This window comes from Myodes glareolus, chromosome 4, assembly GCF_982192425.1.
Source record: "Myodes glareolus chromosome 4, mMyoGla1.1, whole genome shotgun sequence".
Taxonomy (NCBI): domain Eukaryota; kingdom Metazoa; phylum Chordata; class Mammalia; order Rodentia; family Cricetidae; genus Myodes; species Myodes glareolus.
This window is the reverse complement of record NC_142029.1, coordinates 24,568,874-24,591,807: the sequence shown is the minus strand read 5'-3', so window position 1 is coordinate 24,591,807 and position 22,934 is coordinate 24,568,874. Positions and strand designations below refer to the sequence as shown.

The 22,934-nt window shown below is 45.9% G+C and overlaps 2 protein-coding genes across 4 annotated transcripts in view; one reads left to right on the top strand and one right to left on the bottom strand.

Moving 5' to 3' along the window:
• The window catches only part of Znf609 (zinc finger protein 609), a 140,309-nt gene extending 135,187 nt beyond the window's left edge, over nucleotides 1-5,122 (top strand). Inside the window, exons 8-10 of one of the 3 annotated variants that reach the window (XM_085689245.2) lie at nucleotides 364-445; nucleotides 1,329-1,407; nucleotides 1,862-5,122. In XM_085689245.2, the coding sequence (XP_085545371.2) occupies nucleotides 364-445; nucleotides 1,329-1,402 (156 nt within the window). In that variant the 3' untranslated portion in view covers nucleotides 1,403-1,407; nucleotides 1,862-5,122. Of the gene's footprint in view, nucleotides 1-228; nucleotides 446-1,328; nucleotides 1,408-1,861 lie in introns of all 3 variants that reach the window. The other 2 variants (XM_085689244.2, XM_085689246.2) reach the window with 2 other exon arrangements.
• A 2,338-nt stretch (nucleotides 5,123-7,460) lies between these two features.
• Oaz2 (ornithine decarboxylase antizyme 2) lies at nucleotides 7,461-21,037 on the bottom strand. The gene is given in 7 exon segments (XM_048423321.3): nucleotides 7,461-8,671; nucleotides 8,871-8,956; nucleotides 9,759-9,934; nucleotides 11,118-11,159; nucleotides 11,161-11,199; nucleotides 11,201-11,276; nucleotides 20,841-21,037. Coding segments are annotated over 7 exon segments (570 nt in total). The 5' UTR covers nucleotides 20,861-21,037; the 3' UTR covers nucleotides 7,461-8,540.
• Between the last annotated feature and the right edge of the window lie 1,897 nt (nucleotides 21,038-22,934).

The window sequence follows — 22,934 nt, the reverse complement described above, 5'->3', positions numbered from 1 at the left end:
GGTCCTTGTCCAAAGAGCAAGAAATCAAGATCCACAGCATGGGATAAGTGGGCAGGTTCAGGTTCTGACCAAGGTGGCAGCTTGGCTGACTTGACATTGGCCCCATGGGAGCACCCTTTATTTGTAGATACCCTGCGTTTTTAAGTGTCATAATGTAGGGTCCTGGTTAGATCACTAGTGTGTATATATCTCACTATAGTACCTTTATGTGTCTCCTTTCCTTTCCAGATAAGTGATAAAAATTCTCAGGAGAGAGATCGGGGAGGCTGTGGGGTAGTTGGGGGTGGTGGCAGCTGTAGCAGTGTTGGGGGAACAGGAGGTGGTGACAGGAGTGTCGACCGGCCCCGCACTTCCCCTTCCCAGCGCCTGATGTCCACACACCACCACCACCATCACTTGGGCTACTCCTTGCTCCCAGCACAGTACAACCTACCCTATGCTGCAGGTAAGGCTCTTGTCCTCATCACCTCTAGTTTTGTTTCCATTTCAGTAGTAATCCCTTAGCAAGGCCCCTTCCCTTCAAAAGTCTTTTTTTTTTCTCCCTTCAAACTTACAATTTGAAATGATTCCTACCACTTGGGAGGAGCAGCAGCATAAAAATAAATTCAAGGAGGCTGAGAAGGTGACTTAGTAAAGGTCTTGCCTTTCAAGTGTGGGGATCTGAAGTCAGTCCTCAAAATCCATGTAAAAAAACAAACGCGGTGGTGTGTGCTTATAACTACAATGCTGAGAGGTGGGAGAAAAACCAGGCAGATAGATCTCTGGAGCTTGCTGTCCCGCTAGCCTAGCCTACTTGGCAATGTTCCAGGCCAGTGAAAGACCTTGTGTCAGACGGTAGATGACACGTGAGGATAATGATACCCAAGGTTGTCCGATGACCCCCACACACTCACATATGCAACACACAACCTCTTCCTCTCTCTCTCTCCCTCTCCTTCTCCCCCTCTCTTTTTCTTTCTCTCTCCTTCCCCCTCTCTCTCAATCCTGTCTTAAACACAAGAACATCCACTTTGTCCTGAGTTCTGGAGTCCCTGCATTAGGTTCACATTTATTTCCTCTCTGGGAGCTTGGATCTTTCATTTTCAGCAGAGTAAGGAACAGGTGTTTCCACCCCTGAAGAGAAACAAGCAGTTGAAAAGCAAACTGTACCCTCACTCACTGCCTCACCCACTAGATCTGGCCAATTGTCAGGTTGGTTTTCTTAAGCACCACAAAAATTCAATGGTGCTAGGGGAACCTAAGCCAAAAATTCCTCCCTATATCCAGCTGGTGAAGTGTGAAGGGCGATTTCCTGAGTGCTGCATTAAGTATGTTCTCTGCTTGCCCAGGGCTTTCTTCTACAGCCATTGTTGCCAGCCAGCAAGGCTCAACTCCCTCACTCTATCCACCCCCCAGGAGGTGAGAATGGTAAGTAGCTTTTGTTAATTTGGGGTAACAGATTAATAGGGTGTAGCTACCTGGATCACAGAATCCCTGTAGTTCCTAACTGTGGGGTAATTGTGTGAGGTTAGTAGTCTGGAAAAGGGGGCCTGTTGGCCAAACCTGTTGCACCGAGAGCCTGTGGATGTACCAGTACTAGCTGGCTCTTTTCCTGCAGTTCTTTTTCTTGGGTTTTTATTTTTATTTATTTATTTTTTTGCTTTATTTATTTATTGTTGGGGGTGGTGCATATGTGCAGAGGTCAAAGAAATTACAGGGAGTTCCTTCCTCTTAACTAGATGGATGATGGAATTCAACTGTCTTGACAGCAAGCACCCTTACTCACCAAACCGGCTCACCAGCCTCAGCCCATTTTCTTAGAGTGCCATCTTGTGGGTGTGATACCAGCAGGCCACAGTGACCTGTCATGTTTCCTTTGCAGAACACCAAGTGCCCAGATGAAGTCAGCTTCCGTGGGCCAAACTGGTTCATTAGAGGTGGTGCTGGAGGTGCCATTTTACCATCAGTTACACGGTGTTGATCATCCTGTTTGTCATTCCTACCGTGACTGAAGGCCTCACCTCCCCAACCCTTCCTCTTCCTCAGGAGCTGAAGAACTGGTACTTTGCAAAATATTTATTCTCTCAGCCACAGCTATGACTGTTGTGGCATCTGTGGAGATGAAGGCATAGGAGCAACCGAGGGAACACAGCCTCATCCCAGAGAAGTTACTGCTCTGTTAACCTAGCCCCTAGTCTACTGCCAGAGCAGTACCCTAAAGCATACCTGGGAGGGACCCCAAGCATGGGGTAAGGTCTGAAGACAGCACAGCAGCCATACCCCTTCTCACTGTCATTACCACCATCAACAAGATTCCACATCTCCCCAGTGGTTTGGACCCTGGGAACTGGCAGCACGTGGAGAAATTAGAATCTCAGGAAGTAGTTGGGGGCTGTTTTCCCTGTAATTGTGAAGACAAGGTCTTCAAGCATGGAGACATCCCCTCTAATGTGAGCACAGATAAATGCTCAGAGCCTAACCTGTAAAGGGAGAGTAAGGCATTGCCCCACCAGAGCCTTGTGGTCCTGTTAGGAAGAAGGTAGTGGTTCTAGCACCAGCACAGGGTTCCCTGGGGTACTGGGAGGAGCTGGAGCATAAATGGAGTCTGTGAAATTGAACCTGCTTCCTCACCAGAATTCCTGCTGCTTTTCATCTCTCAACTCCTTGCCCTTTCTCTTTCTTTTTAACCCCTTGGTGCCTTTCCCAGGGGGGAAATCTCCATACTGACCTCACCTCTTCTACTGCTTGGCTCTTACAACTCAGGCAGAATAGACTTCCTCCCAGCACGGGTAACCTTGGAGTCTGCCACATCACTTTAGGGCACGAACTGTAGGCAGGCTGTAGGAACACCCAGCAGTTTTTGGAGACATTCAGTCATCTGTCTTTCTCATTTAGGGTCACAAATGTATACAGCCTAGTTCCTCTGTCTACAAGTACATGATTGTGTAATTCACTCTGTAACTCCATGTGTGCCAATATGAGGCGTGTGTTTGTAACACATGTTTTTGTTTTAGGGGCCACTGGCCAAGGGCAGTGATTTGCTCCTTAGACCCTGAAATAGCATACTGAAGCATTATACACCCAAGCCAGAGTGGATTCGATGGATGAGGCTTTGTGGTGCAGACATTCCTCTCTTCTCCTGAGCTGCAAAGTTGTGTGCTGGGAAAGTGATAACGTAGCTTTATTGGAGTCACTTCTTCCCAGGATGTAGGATGGTTTTTAGCTCTCTGCTATTGCAGAGTATCATCCCCTTGTTACCCTCCCCTCCAGTCTTTACCCTCTGGACTGCAAGAGAGAGAGAAATTCACAGATACCAGCCTAGGCTAATGGAGCATGTAACAAGAATGACAGTTTGAAAGCAGGAAGGTAGATGGCTCTGACTTCTTTGGGAGAGTGAGGTGGTGGGAGACAGTAAGCACAAAGCCCAGGAGAAGGTGGTTCCCAAGGACCCATGAGCCCTCCCTGTACATAGACAAGCTTAGGGTTGTTAGTACCTCTGGTCTACAAACCTTTCCTGTTTACAGGTCTTTATTTTTGTTTAAGTTGGGTTCTGGGCACTTGAAAAATCCTTTTGTTTTAGACCTGAAGAGAGGACCCCAAGCAGCCCCTTCCCTTGCCATCCTTGTTCCCTCTGCCACATGCTGTGGCATCCTACCTAGCCCATTACCCTTGCTAAGTAAGAGGGTGGCCGCCTCCTCCAGAGCTCCAGTGAGTAGAGCCGGGTGCCCATCTGTTCCTGTTTGTTTTTAAAATATTGTTGTGTGTTTTGTATGTATCTGTGGCACTGGCCTGCGATGCTCTTTGTACATATTGTAAAGAAACCATTGGAGAAGTTTTCTTTCTCATTGGGTAGGCACGGTCCACATTCCTACCTTTTCCATTTCATTTTATAACAGAGGAGGTACGTCTGTATTTGCAAGACAGCCTTACGTTCTGCAGAAGGGAACAGCTTGCTCGCTCGCACTCTCTCTCTCTCTCTCTCTCTTCCCTTTCCCCCTTAAAAAGTCAGCTCTTTGATCCCTTTACCCAAGTGCCCATTGAAGACCAGGCACTGCCCTGAAATGCGATTAGCAGTAGAAAAATGGCACTGTCTGATCTCCTGGTCTCTAGTCTGAGTCCAGTCTCCTCGCCCCGCCCCGAAATAATATCACATAGCTGCAGCTGTGGAGATCTAACTAGTGCTGAGAGATTGGATGTCCACCTCGCACTCCACAGGGCAACTACCTGTGACACCTAGTCATAGAGATAAGATCTCGTCCACGCTGCCAAGCCTCTCACTGAGCCACCCCTGCCCATGCTCTTGGTGTTAAATAATCTCTGATACCCATGTGGATAAACTACAAGAAGTAGGGGCCTCACCCCAAAGAGGGCAGCCACAGTTGGACCGGTGCTGTCTAGGATTCATGTCTGCTTCCTCCTCATTTATGATGTGCCAGTTCCCTGTCATGTACATGTGGTCTCCGCTTAGCCTTCTCTCTCCACACGCCTCAAGGTCAAAAAAACACATACAGAAGGGTAAGAGGGTACCCTCTGAAATGATCATTTTATGCCTCTCCTTTCCAGACTCCGGGGGGGGGGGGGCTTGGTTTAAGGGTGCTGGGAGTTAAAACTGCAGAAGGGCTAGAGAATTTGGATATAGGTTTGAGGCCTCCTCATCACTTACTACCACATATACACTATCACTATCCCATTGTGTACTGATGACTCACCCCCACCCCCAAGATTCAGCTGGGCAGCTAGCTGGCCCCTAATTCTGGGCCTTTGTCATTTATTACTAGGGCATCCTAGGAAACTTTCCAGTGATTCCCTACCATGGCCCTCCCAGGCCTTGTCCCCAGCCCCTCCTGCCCCAGCCCACCCGCTTGCCTTGGTGCTCAGCCCTCCCACTGGGAGCAGGTTGGGGCAAGCTGGAGGCCCGGGCTGGAGGGGCAGTGTTGCTGTTCATAGCTTTTGTTCCATTGGCGTTGCTCTGTTGGATTTAATTTCAGTCTTCCTGATTCTTCCCTTCTGTAAAGTGTACATTACCAAGTTCCTTGTTTTTTATATATATATATAAATATATATATATACAAACTGTACTCTTTTTGCCTTTGTACATTCAGGCAAGAAGAGAAAATAAATCTTTTTAAGAGACAATCACAAATCTGTGAGGGCTGCTGGTTATTTCTCCTGGAGTTTGCTGCTGAGCTGCTGTCTCCTCCCCTAGCTGTCCTGTTCCCTCAGCTTCCCTCTCTCTAGCCCTGTTCCATGTGCACCCTCAGCTTTACCCTTCCTGGCTGACAGCAAGCTGTTGAGTCCAGTGTGCAGACTACCTTCCCCTGCCCAGCATTTTTTTCTGCCTTGGCCACTGGCTGATCCTGTATGCTGGCCTCTTCTTTTTACCCTTGGATCCCATTCACCAAAGTGGCTTTGGACCCCTGGGTACTCTGGGACCTGCCTCTCAGAGGCCCTGGCTTTGGACATTCATTCATCTATGAAACTATGCAGCTGGGAACTCTCTGCCTGAGATTTTGCACTACTTAAACCTGCCTGGGAGTTAGAATGGAAGGTTTTTAGGAACAAATGGGAAAATTACTCCCAGCACTCCACCCCACAAACCCCCCACCCATCCTAGCCTCTGAAGTCTGCTGGTCCAGGAATCACTCCTGGACTCCTGTGCTTACCCTATGAGGTCAAGGGCTAAGGATTTATTGATAAGAGCTTTTGATGAGACTCTCAGAGTGGTATCTTCTGAAACACAGCCCAGCCTAACCATGTTCAGCCTTTCTCTTTTCCTTACCTTTCTCCTTTCCCTTTCCCCTTTTGTCTCTACTTCCTTTTCTTAATTGGCTTTGGAATTGAAATATATTTTTAAATTATTTGTTGTATTTATTGAATAAAGTTTTTAATGTCCCTGTTCTTACATTTAGACTAAAGTTTGCCTTTCACGTATCCCCCCCCTCCTATGCCCCTCTTCACCACCCCCACATTTTCTGCCTTCTAAGTTGCTTTTACAAATGAAGTGCTACAGCCTTCTTCCCATGATTAATGTACTGTCATTGGTGGTCTTCAACAGCCCAGGTTTGTGTATGTGTGACAGGGAGCTCTCTGGGTAGACATATAGTTTCCAGGTCATCACATTTAATTGGCTATAAACAGCAAACAACATACAGCAGCAGAAACTGTGTTTCCCTCTGCTTTGCAAGGTTGAGCTGAAAAGTAAAGGACTGAGTCTTGTTACTTTGTTACCCCTGTTTATTTGAAAGTGGATTTTTCAGATTTTACATTTGAATCTTGACTTCCCTTACTGCCTTTAGGCTACCTCTAGGAGTCATCTGTTTGATGGAGGGTATTTTCAAGCCAATTCTCACTTAAGCCCACTTTGAAGGAATAGCATGTGCAAGTGGAGCCCAAGTTTAGTGACTTGGCTAAATAAAACACAGGTAAGCTCCATGAAAAAACAAGTTGAAAATGGGCTAAGCCTATGAAGAAACTAAGGGTCAACTATAGGGCAGTTGCAAATCCATAGGTAGGAGAACACTGCCTTGAGGGGAAGGGATATAACATGCATGCTGAGTGTCCACGAGAAATCTGAGAAGTGAGGTGATGAGAGTGCTTAGCTCCCAGGACCACTGAGGAATGGATTCTTCATGCTAGTGGTCAAAAGGCATGCCTTATAACACAGGGCTCAGCCAGTGGTGGTACACGCCTTTAATCCCAGCACTTGAGAGGCAGACGCAGGTGGATCTCTGTGAATCCGAGGCCAGCCTGATCCAGAGCTAGTTCCAGGGCAGCTAGGACTGTTACACAGAGAAACCCTGTCTCAAAAAAAAAAAAAAAAAAAAAAAAAAAAAAACCCCAACAGGGCTGAAGAGACGGCTCAGCGGTTAAGAGCACTGACTGCTCTTCCGGAGGACCTCAATTCAATTCCCAGCAACCACATAGTGGCTCACAATCATCTGTAATGAGATCTGGTGTCCTGTTATGGCCTGCAGGCAGACATACAGGCAGAACACAGTATACATAATAAGTAAATAAATAAATCAAAAAAACAAACCAGCAACAACAAAAAAAACCACTGGACTCCAAAAGGAGAAAACCAAAAAGGAAAAGAATGCTGTTTCTTTAGAGCCACTGCAAAGGCTGAGGCAGGACGATAGCCCACAAGTTAAGGCCAGAACTATAGAAACCTTGAATCGAAAAAGAAAAAAAAAGACTTTGGGAATAAAGTTAGGCCATACCATAAAAAACTAAAACCTAGTTTTACACCCCAGCCTTCTATTAACAACTGGAATTCTCAGTTAGCTGCTGCCACACAGGAAAGTGGCCCTCTCTCCAAGGGCACTTAGTGTGTCCCTAGCAACCCCACATTTCAGTGTTAACATGGCACCAGAGACCAGTAGCCCTTTCCCTGGGAAGTGTATACCGCATTTGTATTATGTTAAGCTCTAGCAGTGGTAGGGAAGTTAGTCCTGGTACAAGAATAAAGAACAGACCAACCACAACTTTAAATCAGTTTATTGACACAGTAACACAACACACTTGCCTCCCTGATACCCCCACACCCAATGTAGATCTCTCTCTCTCTTCTTTTCCCTTTAGAACAAGCTGTTTGGTGAAAGCAGTAAAGGGCAGGCCACTTCTACAGTCCAGCCTACACCCCTAGGCCCTGTAGAGCGGGCACTGCTCGGAACCTGTTGGGGAGGCAGTCCATACTATGCTTGGCCAGCCAGAGGCATCCAGTCCCTAAGAATAGACTTCTCCCACAAATCCTAAGCCCTGAGTTTGCTAGGCTTCCTCTCTGCTCTTGCTAGGAAAGAGATCTTGGGGCCTGGACCACAGAGGCAAGAACTCTGGTGGTAACATGAAATGTAGTTTGGCTAGTTTTTTAATGCCCAGGCACCCCCAAAAAAGCCTTGGTGGTGGGGGGTGAGTTTCAATGCCCCTATTTAAAATGCACTGGTAACATTAAACAGATTAAGCCAGCTTAACCAAATGCCAGAATAACACTAAACACTAAGCTGTAAAGAAAGCAAGGTCAGACCTGCTTACACCAGGCCAGACACAAAATGCCAAGAAGCCCAAGGTGGAGTGTCAAAAAACAACCCAAGGACACTGCCCAGGAGCTAAAAAGCCTACTCAGGAGCCCCTGGGTGACAGGAAGCAAAGAAAGAAAATATCTAAATCTTAAAAACCAAAAAAAGCCCAACTGCAAGGAAACCCAAGCCTGACAGTGCTGCCCTCCAGCCCCTGCCCCTGGACCAGGCAGTCTCTCCCCCTCCAGGCAATTTTCTCCCCTAGGCTAGATGGAGCACATCACAGCGCAGTTTAAAAAGCTTCTAATGCCAGTTCATAAACATCTTCATTTACTATTGGTGATTACATGTGAATAATATGCTTATACTGTTCTTTATGGAAAACAATTTCAACGAGTCAACTCCGAGAACACAATGGGCAACCCTCAACCTGAGCCCCTCAATGTCCTTCCTTAGACAGCCAGAAACACTCTCATCTGTCCCAGGGCTGCCTAACTTCCCCTCTTCCCCCACTGTGGCTCTTGGGCAAAGCATCCTCTATGACCATTAGTCCTCATCAGACAAGTTCTGGTCCAGGGGGTAAACCATGAACATCACATCTGGCCGAGAGGGGACACAGGGATGACCTGGACGTACAATCTCAAAGCCCAAGAAGCTGAACGTCTTCAGGAGTGGAGCTGCAGCAAAGGAAGCACAGAAGGGACTCATGAGGCTCAAATTCAGGGAAGATCCCAAAGATGGAATAAAGTACTTAGGTACTTCCCTGTGGCCACGACTCCCACTTTGTAAGGCAAGCGTGCATAGTGTACAGCCCTCTACTTCCACCCCAGGCCTTACTAGCTGGGCTATAAGTCTCAAACGGTTTTGACTGCTCACCTCTGTCTTCCCGGCCCTTCCTGAAGCAGATGAAGACGTAGTTCACTTTCATCTTCTCCTCAGCAAACTCTAGCAGTGCTAACAATCTGCAGAAACAAAGAGCACTGCTCAGGCCCACTGCCACCTCCCCAGACCTCCACACCACCCACAAAAAGGCCTTTGGAGCCTAAGAGCCAGTAAAGTTAATACAGAATCTCCAGGAAAAGGTTCTCATTTGAAGACCCCAACCTAGAGCCCTATATTAAGAGAAAAATAAGTCGCAGATGGGACTGGGAGATAAGTCTCTCTATACTTAACCGAGTTCTTCACTTGAAAGTAACACTGTCTTAACAAGTGTAGGTCACAGGACAGTGTGGGGCCTTCAACAGAACCCAGTTCACTGTGGGTATTACACTGGGTCCAAGTGTGGTGGCTAACTCCTTAATGCTAGCACTCCAGAGGCAGAGGCAAGTGGATCTCTGTAAGTTTGAGGCCAGTATGATCTACATAGTTCCAGGACAGCAAGGCTACAACAGTGAAAACCTATCTCAAAAGAAAAATTGGGGTCAGTCAAGAGAATTGTCCTGGGACTGCTTTTTACAGATAGGCTACTTGAAGAACAATGCTCAATCCAATGAAATCCCATTCTACCTGTATTCCCTGGCCTTTGAAACTGCACCTCTGTATGGTGGATAAAGGGAAACGGACATCTACTGATTAACTGGTAGGTGATGGATTAATAATATGTAAATAACTTGCTTTAATTATAACCTAGAGCAGGCCTGATTTACTGGCTAAAAATAACCTATAACAAAGCATCTACCTGGAGGATCTAGAGCTAAGGGAAAAGGTATAGACTCTCCTATAAAGCTGCTTCCCCAATAACCATTCTCTTCATTGTCTCCTTACCCTTCTTTGCTCCCATCAGCTAATAATCCATCTGGGATTTCTATAAACAGGCTCTGGCTGGACAGGACTGCATCCCAGGAAGAGACCTTCACCTCGGTGACCTCATACTGGAAATGGACGATGTGAGGTTTCCCATCGTTCACAGGGAGGTCCTGGGTTACAGTGAGCTTCTCGTCCTGAGAAGGAAAGTTAGGGCAAAGGACAGGATAATTAGTACAAGCTACATCCTATGTTCCCAAAACCAGGGGTGCTGGCATCCCTTGAACCATTCTTGGGGTAGCATGGACCATGGGGCATGTCAGAAATGCAGACCTCTCAGCCAACTGCAGCCATTTCTATAAACGGCTACTATTGGTAAAAGCAGCACTTGGAGCCAGGCGGTGGCGGCGGCGCACACCTTTAATCCCAGCACTCAGGAGGCGGAGGCAGAGGCAGATGGATCTTTGTGGGTTTGAGGCCAACCTGGTCTACAAGAGCTAGTTCCAGGGCAGGCACCAAAGCTACAGAGACTCCCTGTCTCCAAAAAAAAAAAAAAAAAAAAAAAAGCAGCACTTGATTGGGAAAAGCAATGTTTACTAAGAACCAACCAAGTGCTGGGCACTGTGCAAAGTACTATTCATGATAAATATGATGTAACACAGTTACTTTAGTAACTGGCCCCGTTGAGATGAGATTAAAACCCAGGTGTCCTTGACCTGAAATCCTGTCAGGGCTTTCCCTCTCTAAGAGAAAACATCAAAAACAAATGAAGTTCCAGCACTGTTGCACTGGAGACTGAGGCAGGAGGATTATGAGTTAAAGACCAGCCTGAAATACACAAGGTCTTTCTTATAGTTTTGTTTGTTTTTGAGACAGGATTTCACTGTATAGCCCTGGCTGGCCTGGAATGCCTAGAGAGCCACCTGACTTTGCTCCTGAGTGTTGAAATTAAAAGCGTATGCTACCATTTATGGCCTAAAACCTTGCCTTTGGAAAAAAAAAAAATTATATGAATAACTGCAGATGGCAGTACACATCTATAGTCCCAGCACTCAAGAGTTAAAGTCAAGTCCTTGCACACAGAACTCAGATGCCCTGTTAACTGTCCATTCCCAGACTAAGAAAGAAGCTGGACCAAGTCCTGACCTTCAGTCAACAGCAGATTAAAAGACAACAAATAGTACTGATGTTCTCTCTCTAGGATTCCAGAAAAGACAAACAGCAGCTTCAGTTGAAAAAGGTTATCAGTTCCTGTTTTTTCCCTCAGTCACCCTACTACCTCTCCCTAAGAGAAAACTAAGAAAAAATTGCAACATTTGAGCCGCTGCTCAGTGGGATCTACAAGGCTTCCCCCAAGCTTTATACCAAAATCCTCCTTACCTTATATATTAGAGCTGAGAGAGAAGGATCCCTGCCGCCCCCCTCGCCCACCGGGGATCTTCGACAGTGGGTGAGGGGCATCAGGAGCACCACAGAGGCCCTGGAACAATGTGCCTGCAGCACTGGAGCTGGGGACAGTTACTCAAAGGCAAAATACTACTGCAAGAGACAGAAAGTCAGAAAGTAAACACCAAGACATTTATAAAATTCACACCTAAACAAGTATTCTAAGGCTACACCACTGCCCAAATTCTTTCTACCTGAGCTTCCAGAAATGCTACTTTTTTGAGTCAAGATGCATAAAGAATCCCAGAAGGCAACGGGAGCCCCTGCTGGATGTGTCTATTAAACATCTGTGCGTTCTGACACAGAAGTCTCTAGCCTCATGCCTACCAACCAGTCTCTTTCCTTAACCATCTGTGCCTTAGTCACCTATATGGCACAGTTACTAAGCTTCAAAAGGAGTGACAACGTGGGCTGGGAGACTACCAAGGCCACTCACGTTTCCATCCTCCACCTCTAAAACAGAACTGCAATTTAAAAAACAAACAAAACTCCAAATTGTTCTACGGTTATGAATGAATTGGATTTGGCTCCTGAGTATCATAATAGAGCCCGTCCCTGATCTGCCACCAAATTCTGGGCCTTCCACTTTCTCAGGACCATTGACCAGAGCATGAGAGCATGCGTAATGTTGACACTGTCAGAACAGACACAGTCACAAGAAAAGGGGTATCTGCTGCACTCTGAATAATTGAATGAATTGCCAAGGCTCAAATGGCTTACACATGTGTAAAAGATCTCCAGGCCCTGCTTCCACCACCTGTATCTGGCAGCCACTTTAATCTTCAGGTGGATGCAAAGGGGTTCCAGATCTGCTCTACTGCCCTCTCTGGTTCTGATTTAATGGCAGGGAAAGAGGAACACAGTGCATCATAGTTCAGCAACAGGCTTGTCCTATAGCCACAGCACACTACCACAGGGAAACCAGAAAGCATGAGCAAGAGTGCTACAGCCAGCACAGACAATTACAGCTCTCTACTCAACTGTGGGGTTTTGTTTTTTTGAGACAGGGTTCTCTGTGTAGCTCTAGCTGTCTTGGAACTCACTTTATAGACCAGGCTGGCCTCAAACTCTTAAGAGATCTGCCTGCCTCTGCCTCCTGAGTGCTGGGATTAAAGGTGTGTACCACCACCACCACCTGACTACAGACTGTTTTTTAGCAATATCATGCTGGCAACTTGAACAAGCCAAGTGTAGTTTATCCACACTACAGAAATCAACATATGCTGGAAATTGGGGCTTTCTTCCTCCCAGAAATGGTATGTGACATACTGGCTGGAGTTCATTCAAATGAAAAGCAACAAAACTGAACATCTAGTCACTTAACCACCAACTGACCTGGATCAGCATTCCAGTTCAGGCAAGAAGTCCAAGCCCATTATGGCTCAGCTCTAAGGGGTTCCAACTGGGGGTCTAAAAGCATCCATGAATGTTTGAGAAATGTAGCTTCTAGGGTGCAGTCCTCTTCTGCAGGTGGTTACCTACATCCACCTCCTGACTCCTGGAAATCATCAGGGAATACTTCTCAACTCTTAGCCTTCCCAGTAGCTATTGTACAAAGGAAAGGAGCTATTTTCTACTTTACACAAGGTTATTATAACTCCCTCTTCTGAAATCGTTAAGCAGCACAGTAGCATCGTCCAAGCAACCAACAACAACAACAAAATGCAGGTCTCATATCAAGACAAACCTCATCGGAGAGGCGTCCCTTCTCAACTCTTTAAGTTGAGGTTCTTCTGTAAGGTACCAGAAGACTGGACAACTGGAAAAGCTAGCTGACTGGCTGGCTAGCCTACAGTGATTGGCAGAGCTACCCCTAAGACTGGGCAAATCAAATACCCTCTGTGACTGGTAAGAAGGTATCTTGTATACTAGAATTGCTTGGATTCACAAAACAACTAGATCACCAAGGCCCTTGTAATTCTATAATTCTGCTGCCACACTTCTGCTTGTAAGGAATTATTTCATTTTACATGACTTAACTAACTGAATTTAAGCCCTACATTCCAACCAGCATCCTGATTCTTACCTAATTCACACTCAGAAGTGGCAGAAACCAGGGGCCACCCCAGAAAGGATCACACACAATACGTGGGGGAGGGGGAGAAACACAGTCCTCTTTGTTGTTCTAGAAATAACCTCTGGAGCCTGCCTCTTTCTTACACTAATCCATAAACCTGTGATAGTCTGGTTTCCTTACATCTTCAAGTAAATGCAGTTAAGTTCAGACCTTGGTAAAAGATCACTTCCCTCCACACACACAAGTTTAGTTTATCACATACAAACTCTGCTAAAAAGCCTGCAGAAGGGCTTCTGTGTACACAGGGATCCAGGTTCAGTTCCCTAAGAGAAACTAAGTTGTTCATGTGAAGATAAAAAATTATCTTCACGGGGCTGGAGAGATGGCTCAGTGGTTAAGAGCATTGCCTGCTCTTCCAAAGGTCCTGAGTTCAATTCCCAGCAACCACATGGTGGCTCACAACCATCTGTAATGAGGTCTGATGCCCTCTTCTGGCCTGCAGACATAACTCACAGACAGAATAATGCATACATAATAAATATTTTTAAAAAAAATTATCTTCACTCTCCATAATGCATTGATTACTCAAAGTGAAAGGCAGATTACTATACTCTTAAAGTAGCTGTCATTTCTGAAGGGAAGGAAGGAATGAAAGACGAACACAGTAATTACCGGAACATGAAACCACCCAGCAATAATCCTCTCTTCTGATACTGACTTTAATGTTCAACCAATATACCAAAATCAGCCACCAGTCCCATTAATAATGGAATTTAAAAGAATCTGAATTTTGTTTTAGTTTTCGAAACAAGGTTTCTCTGTGTAGCCCTAGCTGTCCTGAAACTCACTCTGTAGACTAGGCTGGCCTTGAACTCAGAGATCTGCCTCTGCCTTCCAAAGGCATGTGCCACTACCATCCAGAAAATGTAGTTTTTTTTAAATTTTTTTCTTTTTTAATTATTTTTTATTTTATGTGCATTAGTGTTTTGCCTGCCTGTATGTCTGTGTGAGAGTGTCAGATCTTGAGTTACAGACAGTTGTGGCCTTGCCATGTGCCTGCTGGAAATTGAACCCGGGTCCTCTGGAAGAGCAGTCAATGCTCTCAACCTCTGAGCCATCTCTCCAGCCCAAAAATGTGGTTTCTTAAAGACAAGTCTTTGACACAAGATACAAAAGCTTTGAATATTCTATTTGTTTTCAGTTTTTGCCAGGCCTTCCACAGATTTTAGTTACTCCACTAGGGGGCAGAAATGGCTCAATCCCGTCCACAAAAAAAAAAGAAGAAGAAAGATTTAAATTTAAATTCATTCTTGCATGAGATGAGAGAGATGGCTCAACAGGTAAAGACTTGCCATTAAGCCTGATGACTCTGACCTCCATACACTATACACATGCACACACAAAAGATTAATGAACTTAAGCATTTTTTAAAGAAGTTTAAGGCCAGAGGCTGAAAAGATTAAATCAAATGTATTATACTGCACCCAGTTGGCCCACCTTTTTTAGAAGAGAAAATAGACTATACTGAAAATGAAGGTGTTAGGTATGCACATCCAAGGCAGCTTATAAGACACGACACTTAGGACTGCTACTGTGCCTGTTCCTCAGTTGTTAAAGGACCTGCCGCCGTGAAAACACATCTCAGATCATCCAGTATCATCCATATACAGTTCATTCACTGTCCATAATTCAGGGAGCTAAGTGTGAGTGCTTGCCTAGGAAGAACAGGGCCCTGGGTTCAATTCTCCAGCAATCAATGAAATCTATAAATGTTATCTGCAATGTCTTTAGCAAGCCATGATTCATATGACTACCAACAGTGTATGTAGCAGATGTATACCTGAGAAATGTTGATGCTAAATCAAATTTCTATCATTTATCAGATTTTTAGATCTTGATGGCATTTACTAATTAAAAGAATTAACCTTATTTTTTCCTGTGTATGTGCCTTGAAAGAGGGTCTCATTTAGCCCTTCTTGGCTCAAACTCAAGGATGACCTTGAACTTCCAATCTTTCTGCCTCTATGCCCCAAATGCTGAAATTACAGGCATGCACCACTACACCAGAGCTATCCTTAAATATAATGACAAAGACTTCTAGGGCTGGAGATGTACCTCAGTCCCAGTACCATAAGGAAAAGGAAAAACTCAACAAGTGACTCACATTTATAGTCCCAGGTCTCTGGAGGCTGAAGCAGAAAACTGTGATGAATTCAATGCTAGCCCAAGCTACACAGTGATTTAAGGGGGTAGAGACCCTGTCTCAAAAAAACAAAAACAAAACCTTCCAGCTGACTTTGTCACCCCCCCTACTTTTTATTTTTAGTTTGCACAAAGTACAGCCTATTCTAACAAATACTTGGAACTCAAATTCTCTGATAGTTTTTCACTCCAATCCAGTGGTATCCTCAACCCATTCATCCCAACTGCCTGTCAGAGAGGATCAGCTGGGCTTTGGTAATATCAAAATCACTCCCAGTATTCTATATTCATTCCCTCCACTTCTCCTGACCCATTCATGTCTCAGGCCCTACTTCACACAACACCCAGGCTGTTTGTACCCTAAGACTTGGAATATCTCTGATGAGTAATCCTTATGTAAACCAAAACTAATCCAGAGCTACAAGCAACTTAGCAAAAAGGACATAAAAATAAAGATAGGAAGTGTCAGCCACCTTCAATTTATGGTGACCATAAAGGCTGATTCCCAACTGTCAATTCACAGAGAGATGCTGTGATTTGTGCCAGGCATAAGTCACTTCACTAGGGCTGACATATGCTCCAAAGGGAGCCTACTTAATCGGCACGATTATAAGAAAATGACATCACCACTCTGAAAGCAAAATTGCTGAAAGCAAAACTGGATTTTGGTTGATTTTTCACAAGAAACATACATCAAATGGCAGCCAGAAAATCTGTACCCCTGATGTTTGCTAATCACACAGCTAACGGTGGTACATCTGCCAATGGCAGACACCACCTTATTTCCACCTGTGGGTGATGAATAGCTACACAACTGTACTGTACTGTAAGTTTTTTTTTTTTTTTACATTTTAAATTCTTCAGTGTAGTTTATACTGTTAGCTCTTAGCACAGTCCAACCGCCCCTCTGAGGGCCGGATTACATCATTGTTTATACAGTATCAAAGGCCCAGGATTTTCTTAAAGCTTTTCTTATGCAAGGCATTTGCTGCTGCTAGCAGGAAACTGTCTTGCTCAAATAACAAAATTCTCGCTCATCAACTGAGCCATTAATTACAGTCAACTCTATAACTTCCTTCCTGGCTTGTTTTGTTGTGTTTTTCACTGTCATAGTTCGCAAAGTCTTACTGATCATGTAGCCCTGGCAGGTCTCGAACTCACTATGTAGACCAGGCTACCTTGAAACTTACAGAGAGATCTGTCTGCGGATGCCTCCTGAGTGCTGGTATTAAAGGCATATTTCCCCATGCCCAGCCCTTTCACTTTGAATAAGCCTTCCAAGTCATGGCATCAACCTGAATTACCACAGTACACCGGTTCAAAACAGAATGAATGGCTTTTTCCAGAAATGCTCATTTGTAGCATTCCTTTGCCCTACTCTTCAGTCTCCTTTCATATATATGCACAGCTCTAGGGCTAAATTTGGGTTTATTGGCAGAATGGGGAATTGCTATTATTAGTCCCCATTTCATTCTAAAGTCTACACCCAATGTAGGGATGTTTCTGACTATACTAGCTGTCTCTCTACTGCCCCACACTCAACAAGCAAAACTGCTGAGAAACGGGGAATAACAAAACCAAATTATTTGGGAAGAGACAGAAATTCCATTACAGAGGAAACCATCCAATGAAGGGCTCCTACTAGAAGGGCCCTCCCTACTCCCCCAAACCACCTATGGAACCTATGTTTCTCCCCTAAAGTCCATCATAGATTGACTATAATATGTCTAACCAAGCCAGTGTTGACTGTATCTCATTGTATGTGTATGCCACACGGTCTCGAGCAGGCTCTACACAGACAGTGTCTGCAGCCCCTACAAATCCAGGCAGAGAAAGGTCACAAAATCTGATTTCCTCTTCAACTTAAACCTATTTTTCAAAACATATAATAAAGGGGTCTTGTACTTGCTCTTCTGCCCTCCCCCACAATCAGGAATTCTGACACGTTGGAGATACTAATCTGAATGCTAAAAAGGAAGAACCTTGTTTTCAAAACACTGCCAGCTCTTCTGCAACAATTTCTTCCAGGAAAGTAGGCTTCCCTCTCCTGAATTTGTCACTGAGGCCAGGGAAGTTGGAAAGTCCATCCCCCACCCAATGGGAACCAAACTCTCAGCCAGCTCTCTACACTGCACATTCAAAACACTGCCTGGGAAGAACATCCGGCCGTTATCAGAACCCCCAGTTAGGACTCCCAACAGGATTCCTTTCCGAAAACTACCGGCCAGCAGAAAAGGCTGGGAAGCACACTACGGAAACAAGATTGCCATAAAGCAAAGAAACCAGACACCCTGTACACCCCACCCCACCCCCAGGCCAAAGGAGATGAGCCTGATCCAAGGACCAGTGGTTGCCCAGGCCCTGGCAGGCCAGCTGACTCCTCCCTCCACCTGCCTCACATAGCCAAGCCCCTCAAATTACCAACCAACACACTAAAGCAAGGGCCCTGAAGACAAGTGAGCCTGTTTTGCCACTTGGGCAGCTGGCAAGAACCTTAAGCTAACTCAACCCCTTTCTTTTTACATGTAAGAACACTGGCTAAGTGAAGCACAACTGGAACTCAGATAGCTAAGCCTCAGTTAGTGAAGGCCCCAACTTAAGTGTTGGTCTCAATTACTCAAGCTGCAAAAGACTTGAATCTTAGACCCAATCAGTCCAAAGGACTCCTGAGAATGACTGCTGAAATGGCCCACTTCCAACCCTCAGAGAAAAACCCATCTCACATACCCTCCAACCTTGTCCTCCATCCTCAGCATACATATTTTCCAGACTACAACAGCACCTTTTGCATCCTGAATCATCCAAGTATACATACACCCACCTCTGCCTCCTGAGCTGTGAAGGGCTGGGTTAATGAAAATGGAATCAAAGAATGGAATGTAGTGAGGGACCTATATGCAAAGCCTCTGAAAAGGAAAATGAAAAGGCAGGATCAGACTGTAGGAAAGAGGGTTTGGTTAAGTTGGCTATAATGGCTCAGATACAACCATAACAAGCCAGGAAATAAGTAAGGAGTAAGTTCCCTCCTATATGGAGAGAAGAAATGAGGATAGGAGACTAGACAAGAGTTTGAGAATTGGGAAAAGAAAATAGCTAAAAATAAAAATGGAGCAATAAAGGTATGATGTAAAATGAGTTTCTTTCTTTTTTGAAAGACAGGGTTTCTCTTTGTAGCCCTGACTGTCCTGGAACTCACTATAGACCAGGCTGGTCTCAAACTCAGAGATCCATCTGCCTATACTTCCTGAGTGCCACCACCACCACTGGCTCAGAGTTTTCTTCTTAACAGAGGAAGACTAAGAAATCCCTAAAGATGAAGTCCTTTTAAGTAGAGGACCTTGTAAGTAGAGGATGGGACACTGCAGGAATATGATAAGAAAGGCTAAGTCTTCTCAGGGTGAAAGTGACAGTATTTTTCAACCCAGGCTCCACGTGAGAATTAATCGGAGCTTTAATAATGCACACTAGGCTCTACCCTAGGCCAAAGGGCATGATCCATGAAGGGGTGAACAGGTAACTGGCATTTATTTATTTGTTTATTTTTAATGTGCAACTAGGTTTAAGGGAATAAAATGTGAGGGGAAAGGCTGGGGGAAAAAAAGATAGTGTTGCTCAACAAGTAGAAAAGGGAAAGTTACAAGATCATTTGGGGTTCCCGGGCAGTAGTGGCACACGCCTTTAATCCCAGCACTCAGGAGGGGGATCTCTGTGAGTTTGAGGCCAGCCTGATCTACAGATCGAGTTCCAGGACTGACTCCATAACTACTGAGAAACCCTGTCTCGAACCCCCTCCCTGCCAAAAAACGATCATTTGGGGTAGGAGGAGTTCAGGCTTTGACAGGAACTATGGGTGGCGGCCCTGTGTGAAGAACACCAACAATGAAGATGATACTTGTAAGAGAAGTCCTGTCTGGTGTTGGAGAGATCGTGGCAGTTTAAGGACTGGATCTGCTTGCTGAAGGTCAGAGGCCATAGAAGTCCAATATGAGGACAGATGATTTGGTATGTGGACTCAATGAGTTTCAGAAAAGTTCTGAAGGGATCAGCAACAAGCCCTCCGGAGGAAGGGGATGTGACGAATCAGGTCTGAACTGCTAAGGGAAGCAATCTAATACATAGGCTAGTGGGGTTAAACATCTTGACGAGCTGGAAATTTATGGAGTATTTTGGAGAAGATCATCTGAGGCAGAAATATGGAGTATCTGGGGGAAGTGGAAAAAGAGCAAAGGAAATAGAGGGATGAGTTCTACCTACTTTGGTCGAGAGGGTAGAGGATGAAAGTTAAAGGATCCACTCCAGCCAGGCAGTGGTGGCGCACACCTTTAATCCCAGCACTCGGGAAGCAGAGGCAGGCTGATCTCTGTGAGTTCGAGGCCAGCCTGGGCTAGCTACCAGAGCTAGTTCCAGAGTAAGCTTCAAAACTACAGAGAAACCCTGTCTCGAAAAACTAAAAAAAAAAACAACAAAAAACAAACAAACAAAAAAAACCCAAAAGAAGAAAAAAAAAGGATCCACAGTCCATTTCCAAAGGATATGCATGCAGCCACTTTCTTCAAACCATGGGGGAAACTGGGACTGGGCCTTTAAGGAGGTAAAGGCCCAGAGTCATGTTCTGAAGGTGCTGGGGCAAAATTTAAAGATCTTCCCAGGAAAGGGGACAGGCTAAGTTGTGTGATGTAAGGATTTTAAAGATGGGGGTTAAGATGCCAAGGTAAGAGGAGTTCCAAGCAAGACTTTATGGTGTTTGAAGGGTTGACGTATGTAAGAAGAATGTTGGGGACATCATTAGGAAAACAGGATGGAGGGCAGGAATGGAGTCATAGTGTTTGATAAATAAAAGGAATGAGGTTCCCAGACAGGAAAATGGGGAGTAACTGGAGAAGGATGGGGAAAGAAAGTGGGACCAAGGGGCGACTGGGCATCTAAAGAAGGGTGGGAACGGGGGTAAGAGATTGAATTGATAACTGCAGGACAGAGCTTGCCTTTGGGGAGAGGCAAGCAAGGCTGAGAGAGGAGTCTGGCTGGGGTGCAGTTTTCACTAAAGAACGGATTTAAAGTGACTTGTGGAGGAGTAAGATTTAGGGAAGGTAAGAACCAATTCGGCGAATATGTGGGAGAAAGCCCAGTATGGGGAAATGCCGGTTACGTTGGATTTAAGAAAAGAGCGACTGACTGACTGGGTCCAGGTTTGTTGGGGGGAGGGCTTTGGGCGAGAAGGAAGCCCGGATGAGGGGGATGGGCCAGGCTGGAGGAAGGGGGCTAAAGGACGGAAGGAGGCCCAATTTCAGGGCTGGGGCCGGGTGGCAGGGGTGGCGAAGGGGCCAGTGGGTGCGGATGGAGGCCCCTGGGGGCCGGGGACTAGCAGCTGGAAGGGGGAAGAAGAAGGCCTCTAGAGCTGCGGAGAGGGTGGGGGCGGGGAGCCTGCGCCGGGCCGTTACCTGTCCTGGGTGTTTATCATCCTCGGTGGCTCTGCTCAGGGTGGGAGGAGGCGGCGCGGGGAGTGGGTAGGTGGACGAGTGAGTGGGTGTGGGGTCGCGCGCACGGGCTGGTCTCTGCGGGCTAAGTCCCTGTCAGGCCGCGGGCCGAGAGCCCTCCTCTTGCCTCAGCGAGCGCCTGCCTCCAACTGACCCTCCCCGGCCGCCGCCGCGCAACCGCCCCGCCCCCGTGTCTCATCTGCATAACCCCACCCCAGCGCCGCTTGGTGTCCTGGGAAACTGGGGCCCACAACAAAGGGCAGAGCACCGCCCCGCCTAGGCGCAGGCGTACCAGATAGGCTACCGTCTTGGGAAGAAGGGGGGCGGGGGCCAGGGCGAGGGAGTGGAGAGTGGGGTCTAGAAGCCTGGAGTTCACGTTCAGTCGCGGTCAGTCTTCGTTTCTGCTTTTTGTTTGTTTTTTGATACAGTTTCTTTAGCTCAGGCTAGCCTCAAACTCACTGGAGGATGACCTTGAGTCCTTGATCCTCTTGCCTTCAGTAACCTTCCACCAAGTGCTGGGATTTTCAGGTGCGCCCCACCATACTGGGCACTGGATGCTTTTGTGTGGCAAAACCAGACAGTACTATTTATGAACTTGGAGAGTGTATTTCCTCCAACAAAACAAAATCTGAAATCTAAGAATACTATTTAAGTATTAATTACACCATTTCCAGTAGGAATCTAATCCCCTAGACCTTTTCCTTTGATTCATTATGCAAATGAACCTGTCAAATAACTTAGAGCACCTTTACGGCCCCAGCCATCTCAATGGCTCCCACTGTCAGTTGAGAAAAACAAACAAACAAAAAACAACAAACCTCTCCATTTGAGACAATCTCAAATCAGTTCCCTCAGTTACTGACCAAGCACACTGTCATGTGAAGCCATGATCACAGTCTCCTCTCTAACTTGTTGACAGCAGCTTCTACCCACAATCAATGCAAGCAACTTCAATCAATCATGCCAGGCTCCTAGTGCACTGCCACTGTCTTGACTGGTCCTCTAATCACAGATTAGTGCCAAAAGGTCAGTCAATAACGTACACACCCCTTAAATCCCAGCCACACTCACAGGAAAATCACAGGCACCATCAACTTAGACTGCAATCAATAGAGATTGGGTAAGCCTTAAATCCTACCACCTAGCAGGCAGGGGCAGATGGATCTCTGTGAGTTGAAGGCCACCTTGGTATGTATACAGCAAGTTCCAGGCCAGCCAGGGGTACATAGTGAGGCTCTGTCTCAAAGAGAGAGACAGAAGAAAATGGCAGGGAGGGAGAAAGGGAAGGAGGGGGGAGCACTCTCAGACCACACACAGAGGTCACCTCCAATCTCTCATTCAGTTCAAGTTCAATAAGCAGCTACTCACTATGTGCCTCTGGCATGGATAGGAGTCCAGGAATACGCCATAATGGGCTAGGCAATGTGTCTACCTACCTTGGATGTCACAATCTGGTCAGAGACAGAGGCCATCACAAATGAGGTAAGTACTGTCTGAGAGACACTGCAGAGAAGGTAACATGTGGGACAGCTTGAAGAAGGGGTGGATAGTACTCCAAAGCTCAGTGGTCACCAAGACGTCCATTTCAGTACAGCCCCAAATCACAAGGGACCTTATCAAAGCCCTCTCAGGATCCAATGGTTCTATAGCACAAACAAAATTTTAACCTTTAGATCATGAGCATACTGAAAGAGTACAGAAGGAAGATGAAGCTATCAGAATAAGGTTTTCTTCCAACAACATTGAAGTGGTAAAAGAACCGCTGTGGTTACCATTAAATACTCTGACAGAATCCGACAGAATCGTTCTTTTCCTACCTTGCAGGGTGGTAGTGGTGTACACCTTTAGTCTCAGCTTTTGGGAGGCAGAGGAAAATGGATCTCTGTGGGTTCAAGACCAGCTTGGTCTACAAGAGAGTTCCCGGACAACCGGAGCTATATAAAGAAACCCTGTCTCGAAGCTGCCCACCCCCCCCCCAAAAAATCCTCTATCTTCTTACCCATAGCTGCCTATACCTACTCTTCCAAGTTCAAGTCAGATTAGTTCTTACATTAGTAC